Below are 8,407 nucleotides of genomic sequence, written 5' to 3'. Positions count from 1 at the left end.
GAATGCTTTTCCGTTCAGTGGGAATTATGAATCAAAAAGTATCTTTCAGATTCAAGCTCGTTTCACACTGAGAAGTGGGCCCATGAGAACCTCATGAGGTTCAGCAAGGCCAAGTGCAGGGTCCTGCACCGGGGTCGTGGCGACTCCTGGTACCAGCACAGACTGGAGATGGAGGGATGGAGACCAGCCCTGCCAAGAAGGGCTTGGAGGTGCTGGGGGGGAAGCTGGTCATGGGCTGGAAACGTGCGCTGGCAGCCCAGAAAGCCCCCCACACCCTGGGCTGCATCCCCAGCAGCGTGGCCAGCAGGGTGAGGGGGGGGGATTCTGCCCCTCTGCTCCGCTTTGGGGAGACACCCTCACCCAGTGCTGCCTCTGGCTCTGGGGCCACCAACATCAGAAGGACATGGACCTGTTGGAGTGGGTCCAGAGGAGGCCACAGAGATGCTGGGAGGGCTGGAGCCCCTCTGCTGTGAGGACAGGCTGAGAGAGTTGGGGGGGTTCAGCCTGGAGAAGGGAAGGCTCCGGGGAGATCTTTGAGCCCCTTCCAGTCCCTAAACGGGCTCCAGGAAAGCTGGGGAGGGACTCTTAATCATAGCCTGTAGTGATGGGACAAGGGGTAATGGTTTCAAATTGAAAGAAGGAAGGTTTAATCTAGATATAATGAAAACATTTTTTACACTGAGGGTGGTGAGAGCCTGGCCCAGGTTGCCCAGAGAAGCTGTGGCTGCCCCATCCCTGGAGGGGTTCAAGGCCAGGTTGGATGGGGCTTTGAGCAACCTGATCTACTTGAAGATATCTGGGCTCATTGCAGGGGGTTTGGACTCAATGACCTTTAGAGGCCCCTTCTAACCCAACCATTCTATGATTTTATAATTCTATGAATAAAAAATCACAATGATGCTCTGGAAATTCTGTCCACGATTTCTCTAGCCTGGTTTCTCTACTGGGATTATTCAGATGTCAGCATGCAGTTCCGAATCTTAACATGAGGTTTACAGGTAGATTATTAAATGCTCAAAAAATCCCTAAGGGTGATGGCTAATGCCGTAGTATGTGTTGGAATTAATTGTACGTTACTGACACTATCTGAATAACATTATTCAAAATTCAGGAATGAAAGTACTGTCAGAGAGTCCTGTCAAAAGCCCCACCTGAGAGGATTTGGCAAAATGCAATCAATTAGTTATTGCTTGGCAAAGTAAGTAAGAGAGACACATGAAGCATAGTCAGGTCCAGCAGCTTTGTCTGTCCTGTGGCATCTGCATTGGGCATGTCTAAAACTTAACATCTGCACTAAACCCAGGAAGAGCACAGCTCCTGACTTTTCACCGAAACAAATACTTTGATGTTTGGGCTGAAGGATTCGTGATGAAAAACTCACAAACCCATGAAAGCGGAGATTAAAAATAGCAAAAAACTCATGGGGTTGACACACTACTCCTTTGCCCCCCAAACCACCCCTTCCCCACGCATGAGGGCCCTGTTCTCACCTGCAGCCTGAACGTGCGTGGAGAGGCTCCTAAAATCTGGAGGAGAGGGTCCTGAAGGTTGTTCCAGATAAAGATCCCATCATGTTCTTATCAAATCCTTGCTGAAATATGTATATGAAGAGCAGTGAGCACGTATCGGTTTCAAAACTGACAGCTATCTGTTGCTGTGAGAGCCTCCTGCCCCACTTCCACTGTCCTCCTCTTAAAGTGTGCTTCATTTTCAAACAACCTCCTCTGTCCTCTCTCTACGTGCCTTCAACACATGAACCATCACCCTTACTGATGGACTTCATCTCCCTTGCATTGCTTTCCACTCACCAAGAGCTGGGCTTCTCCAGCTTTGCCGGAGAAAACCTTTACTTAATCCTTCGCTGGATATTATCTCATCTTATTCCTCATCCTGGCAAAAACAGCACAGATATATGCATGATGCATGCACATGCCCTTGCAGACTCCCATCCTTCTCATCTGGTGTATACCTATGCAATGAACATCTGTGTGAGCACAGGAGTGACTCAGTCACATCAAAATGAGTTGGCCCAGGCCCCCGAGCAGAGCCTGGCACAAAACTACACGAGCTCCCGTGGAGAAAGTCCCTAACCGTTAATACGAGAACGATGTTTGGGTACTCTCTCTCCCTTCCTGCCCCCGGGGTACTCCCCTTTGTGGATGTTACTCCTTCTCTTTAATTTGGCCCTTTACTCTCTGCAGGTGCTGCTGCTGCGGAGTTGGAAAACCCCAGCTTGTTCAAAGGAAGCCACGGGCAGCCGGGAGCTGGCTGGGAGCCCCGTCTGCCTCTGCACCTTCACAGTTTCTGTTGCAGGGAGCAAAACAAATCCTAAATACTCCTCTTCTTGGTTTAAAAGATTACCCTAACTGTAGGGGCGAGGTAACCACAGGGTAGGGTTATGGACACAGAAGAAAATGGGGGGAAAGAGAGGACGAACCTGTTGGGGCAGGCTGATCCTACACGATGGACTGTGGTGAAGGGACTCTCACAAGCTAGCATGAAATGTCCCGGTCTGTTCCCAGCACAGGACAGTGCCGTGCACACAGGGCACCATCGACTCCAGAAGCATCACAGAGGAGCCCACCCAAGCTAGCATCATCCCCAGGGTGAAAGCTGCCCGACACAAACACGCTGCCATCCGCATGGTCCCTAAAGTCAGTCCCGGCAATTTCAGTTGAGACTGGCTGCCTCTTGCTGGGATCTTTGGTGGGTGCCCGTCTGCTGAGACCATCCTGGTCCTCCCAGCGCCCGGGCTCCTCCCAGCCACTGCCCCAACTCGCTGCTGAATCACTGCCTTTGTGAACTGCAGCAAGTGAGTCAAGATCAGGGTTGTTCTTGTCAGCCAAAGAGCAGAAGCGTTTTCCTTACCTGCTTGAGCACACTCTGGAGCTCCCTGTTGGACCAAAGATCTGTCAGGAGGAGGCGAGCAGCTTCGGCCGCTTTTGGACAGGAGCTGGGAAGATGAAAGCAACCCCGGTGAATTGAGGCAGCCACAGAGCAGCGACCCACACGCATTACCCATAGCCTTTAAATGAGCCCATCTCTAGTCAGGAGGCTGGCTAGGCTTGACCGAGGACTGCCAATAAAACCTGCCTTGCTCTCTCAGCGATGTTTCGCGACAACAACCTCTGGGACCGGAACAGGAAAATGAGGGGAGGATTTGAGTGGAAAAATGGCCATTGAGCTGAGCTGAAGGAGTGTTTCTGGAGTGTGAAGTTTGGGAAAGAGAAGGGAAATGGTGCCAGCCCTTCCCTGGAGTCTGCAGGAGCAGTGTGGGCGAATCACTGGGGAGGGCAGCAGAGGAATGGGCTCTGTGCCACCTGGTGAGGACGCAGGAGATGGGAGCATTCGTAATAACAACATCTGCAACCATAAGTCCTTAGTCAGCACAAGTTAATAGATACTTGCTCACGTAACAGCTCCGAAACCTGTGAGTCATAAGCAGTACCTTTTATAATTTTGGAACATTTCATATGACAACCTAGATATAAGCCTCCTTGCTGGTTCTTATCGCTGCTCCCAATCTGCTGGACCTCGTCCTGCCTGTGGGAGACTCCTGGTCTGGGTTCAGTGCCACAGCCCCAGCCTGTCTCAGCCAGGGTGATGAGAGGTACCAGACCAGACTCAGGACCCTCCCTGCATGACACACTGTCACAAAACATCATATCCTCAAAATAATCCTCATCAGAGAAATGAGGCTGAGAGTGGACATGAGGGACAACCTGGGACATGCAAGCACCGTACTCTGAGTGTGAAAGGACAAGAATGTAACCACATTCAGTAAATTTTGGGGCATTTCTCTAACAGACATGGCAGTTTTTACTAAAGAAATTAGCAAATTTAACCTGGTCATAAACTGCAAAGGGGTTGTGCAGATCGCTCACGTTGGTATTGCATGGAGGAGCTGCAGACCATCAGAAGCTCTTGAGCAATGTTTAGGGGACAAGAGAACTAGGTTGTATTGCAAAATCACTTCTTTGGTTATAACCTTCTGATGCCGTCATCAGAATGACTGTGTTTAAAAAAAAAAAATTTGTGGCTGCAAAATTGCTTGTGGCTGAAAAGCCATTAAAAAACAATCAACCCAGCGGTATCTGTGACTAGATGATGGTCAGTGCATGTTCCTGGACATTGTTTTTCTAGGATATGTTATTCCATGTGTTTTCCCTCTTTCTGAGTTAGAGGAATTTTCTTGTTATAATTTGATTCTAATGATGCCAAATACGTACTCTTTGTCATTGCAACTTCAGAGCACACCTCAAAAGAACTTTTATTTTCAAACAAAAGTTACCAGCATCTGGTATCTCAGCCATTTCCAAATGCAAATGAAAGAATTTGACCACTCTTAAGTTGAAGGATTTTTACTGATTGTGTTTCATATAGCATCTATTGCTAGAATTTAGGTATAAAAAGATTAAGCATGAACTGATGGAGCTGTGATGACAACGCCAGCCCCTAAAGTAGCATATCTTAAACAAAAGTGCTGGGAATAGTGTGTGACTGCAGCAGTGTAGAACATGGAGCAGAATATCAAGGACAGCTGATTTGGGGAAAAAAACAAGTCACCTGCTTTCTTGAAAACAAGTTACCTAAAAATCAAAGTTGATTTTAAGGATAGTCTGCTTTTTACAAACAGAATTATTTGTAAAAATTTGTGGAAAGACCACAGGGAAGGTGTCCACTGTGGCAGCAGTCATCCAAAAAACTACTGACTCAACAAAACACAACCGAGAACACAATCAGATGGAGAAGGTGAGGCTGGGGGAGAGCGTGAGGGCAGCACAAAAGCTGGGGGTTTTGTACATGCATACCAAATAATGGGGGAAAAAAATGTTTCCTGAAAGGAGAAAGATATCAAGGACCTTATTTATGTCACAGGAGATGCCAAGGGATTCTTGGAAGGACTTCTTCAGCATGTCATGATTTTATAAAATTGATATCAAGGTGCAATCTTTGGAAGAAATGGGAAATTGGAAATATGTGGATGAGTAGAACCTTTCCACAGAAAAGAATCAAGGAAAGAGCTGAATTTCTTCAAAGATTAACTTTGGTAGAATCTTACGGCTGAATTAAACTGCAAAATTTAATTGTATCATAGGAAAGGTGGGAAAAGTGAACGAACAAAGGGAAATTGAAACAAATCAGTGATAAAGTGATAGTGAGAAAAACTGCAAATCTGATGCTTGAAAATTACAGTAAGAGATTTTGGAGAAAAGCTTCTCGTTCAGCCAGTAGAATTATTGAGAGAAATGATAATTTTGTCTGTGAAATAAAGTTTCTTGAAAATAAACAGAGGAATATTTTTAAGACAGTTGGAGAAGAAAGATGTAAAGGACATCTGACATCACAATAAGTCAGTAACTTGATATAGTAGCTTGATTTTCAGAAACACCAACAAAAAGAGACGGTAATAGTCGATATTTTGGTAACTTGGATTAAAGATAACAAAGACGGAATAAACACCATCATCACTATGAAGCCCGTGTCATAGATGAGCATATATGCAGGAGGAGACAATTATTTAATTGGGATGCTCCAGGAAGGAGAAGAAACCACAGCTATCAGATAAACTGCTGAACCTTTGATGCCTTTCACAGAATAGAGCTACAGGAAACATCCAGGAAAAGAAACCTCAGCTTTGAAGAGTCCTGGTTGACATTTGAGAAGGACATGAGAAAGGAAAAGATCCATCACTTACTTGTCTGTAACCTGGAACTTCTTTCTAAAATATGAATACAAAATTGTTCGAGCATATTAAACTAATGATTTACAGCTTCAAATGCAACAAGAGACCAGGTCAAAAATATGGGTAAGGAAACATTTGTTGGTTGGCAGAAGAAACACATGCCAGGGCAGCTCTATACAGACATGCCAAACAAACCAACGCCAATGCTGGAGGTGAGGGAAGTGTGTCCTCAGGGAAACCGAGGCAGATTAACAGAGAAAACTCTGCAAAATACTAACAAGGTGCAACAAGGCGTGGTGTTCTCTATGGTGGTTTGGTCACCATTGAGACCTCCTCTGCTTTCCATTTCTGCTGGCTCTGGTGCTGGGAAGGAGGTTCATAGCATGGGACTCACCACACTCAACATCACTGTGGGGAGCATGGGGTCTGCATCCAACCTGGGCAATAGCCCCCAGTAGAGGTGTTTGATCTAGTGGATGAGGCTCATTCTGATGGACAAATCCCACCCTAAAATTTCTTGTTCATCTTCACAGGTTGTACAGGGAAGTGGGAAAGTTCGCTAATGTGTGAACTAGCAGGTGTCCAAGTAGAGGGGAGACATCTTTCACTTCTGCTTTATGGGGACAGTCTGAAATTTCACTGAATTTTACTGAATTTTTTAGAGTTGGAAGGGACCATAAAGATCATCTAGCCCAACTCCCCTGCCGAAGCACGATTAAATGATATGGCTTCAATAAGTAAGACTGGTCCTAGGTGTAAATTGTTGTCTTTTCTTTTTTTTTTTTTTTTTCATAAGAATTGACCAACATAAAAATCTTCAGGGACAGAAATGAATAATGAAGGAAAAGGAGCAATTCAAGTTTTGGACCTTGTAAGAACTGGGGAGTTTCTCAGAAGGAATTAATGATAAAGACAGGAGGAACACACTGAAGACATTTCCAGAGTTTAGTAACTCTCGCAGTTTAGTGAGTCATTGCAAACCAAGCTCATCACACAAAACAGTCAAGACAATTAAGGAATGCACAACCCCAGTTAAGCAACACTTTGCTAAAGTAGTAAATTAGCTGACGACCGGTCTGAGGGATCCAAAGCGGGACTTTAGGCAGAAGTTAATACCATTCAAAACAATGAAGACTTAGAAGAAGGCTGGGTCACATGTTAATTGGGCTCGCAGAGCAGAAGTGTATAAAAGCAGCGAACTGAGAGATGTTTGTTGGCTGAGGTCCAAACTAAACCACTTGTAATGACTGAGAGTCTCTGCTGCCATGAAACAAGTGACAGATTGTGAGGGGTTTGTCAAAGAACGATGGAGAAGGCATGTGAATGTCTTTTCACAACAGAAAACAATAGGCTACTTGTATAAGGTATTTTAAAAAAAAGAAAGATGGTAGGAGAGAGAAAAGTCTAGGAAGGAGAATACTTGGTCAAAGACCATGTAAGTTTAACACCCGTTGGGCCAAAAATGAACATATATTTTGGCAAGAGGCGACAAGCCTTTGCACAGTCTGTGGGGAGTATGGATAACAAGCAGGACAGAATCATTACTACCAAATCTCAAACTAAGTCCTAAAAGAAAAAGTAGTAAAATATGTTGGGATTGGTCAGTTGCTGTAAAACAGATGTGAATAGACCAGAGGAAGTACTTATATCAAAGCTGCGTCTTTGCCACTTGAGGTGGATATTCCAACTGTAGGATGAACACTAAATCTGAACACTAAAGCTAAGTACAATCCCGTTATCTCAGCGGTGCGTGAACCTCAGACCTGACCCTCACAACAAGGTTTGCAGGACACTGTGAGGGGGAAGCCCAGGCCCCAGGGAGTCAGGCTGCATATTGACATCCCCTGTTTTGAGGGCTGGAATTTTTAACAGGGTTTAAGATGTCGATCCTTCAGTTCATTTTAGAATTCCCTAAAATTCAGCCAGCAAATTTCCTGAGGCCCCTTTACAAATCCCACCACAGATGGCTCATGCCTGGTGTCTACGAACATGCTTGATTTTTTTTTGCGCTCTCAATTTACAAGCACAGGGAAAGAATTATGCTTTACTATGGCTCCAAAGAGCGTTGGGAAGGCTCTGGGGTTAATCTGGCTTTGCACAGAGTGCACGGGCTCACAAAATGTCTGTGCACGACCCTCTCCATGCCTTCTGCCCCAGACTCACCCATTTCGGCACAGGCTTACTACATTATTTAGCATGTTGCTTGTCAAGTAAGACTTTCCCAGGTGTGGGTTGGACATGATGAGGTTCCTCAGAGTGTAACAAGCTGATGTCATGATCTCGCCATAGCTGTTGGTATTTCCAGACTGGAATGACAGGAGACGTGATACATCTGGGAGCACCTGGTGAGCTAAAGAGGTGAAATGTCCCAATCAACATTTAAATAAAACCTAGCACAGGTTTATGTTAGCACTATTCAATATAAGAATGCACTGTTATCTCTGGAAGGGGGCAGTAATAACGTTGGACAGTAATGGCATAATTGTCATTGCTTGATTTTCAGAGACAAAATGCGTGCTTCAGGCCTCTGGAAGGGCAGTGATATTGGTCATGGGTAGTCAAGTCCAACTCATTTCTCAAAACACCATCATCCTCACGATGCTGCAGATTTGTCATTATCTATAAAGCACACCACATGCTTGTAGGGACTTTGAGATAGCACACATTTTGTTAATTAAGCCTGCAGACACAGTCTGAAATTGTCCTTTTTGGCCAGAAGAA

The 8,407-nt window shown here is 45.2% G+C and overlaps 1 protein-coding gene across 1 annotated transcript in view; it reads right to left on the bottom strand.

Moving 5' to 3' along the window:
• Nucleotides 1-1,519: 1,519 nt before the first annotated feature.
• PKP1 (plakophilin 1) overlaps nt 1,520-8,407 on the bottom strand; it is a 42,435-nt gene continuing 35,547 nt past the window's right edge. The window contains exons 11-13 of the mRNA XM_074163405.1: nt 7,850-8,036; nt 2,869-2,953; nt 1,520-1,591 (exon numbers count right to left, since the gene is read on the bottom strand). Of these exons, the coding sequence (XP_074019506.1) occupies nt 1,520-1,591; nt 2,869-2,953; nt 7,850-8,036 (344 nt within the window). The remainder of the gene's footprint in view (nt 1,592-2,868; nt 2,954-7,849; nt 8,037-8,407) is intronic.

This window comes from Numenius arquata, chromosome 24, assembly GCF_964106895.1.
Source record: "Numenius arquata chromosome 24, bNumArq3.hap1.1, whole genome shotgun sequence".
NCBI classification, from domain to species: Eukaryota; Metazoa; Chordata; class Aves; order Charadriiformes; family Scolopacidae; genus Numenius; species Numenius arquata.
This window is presented reverse-complemented; position numbering and strand designations above follow the sequence as displayed.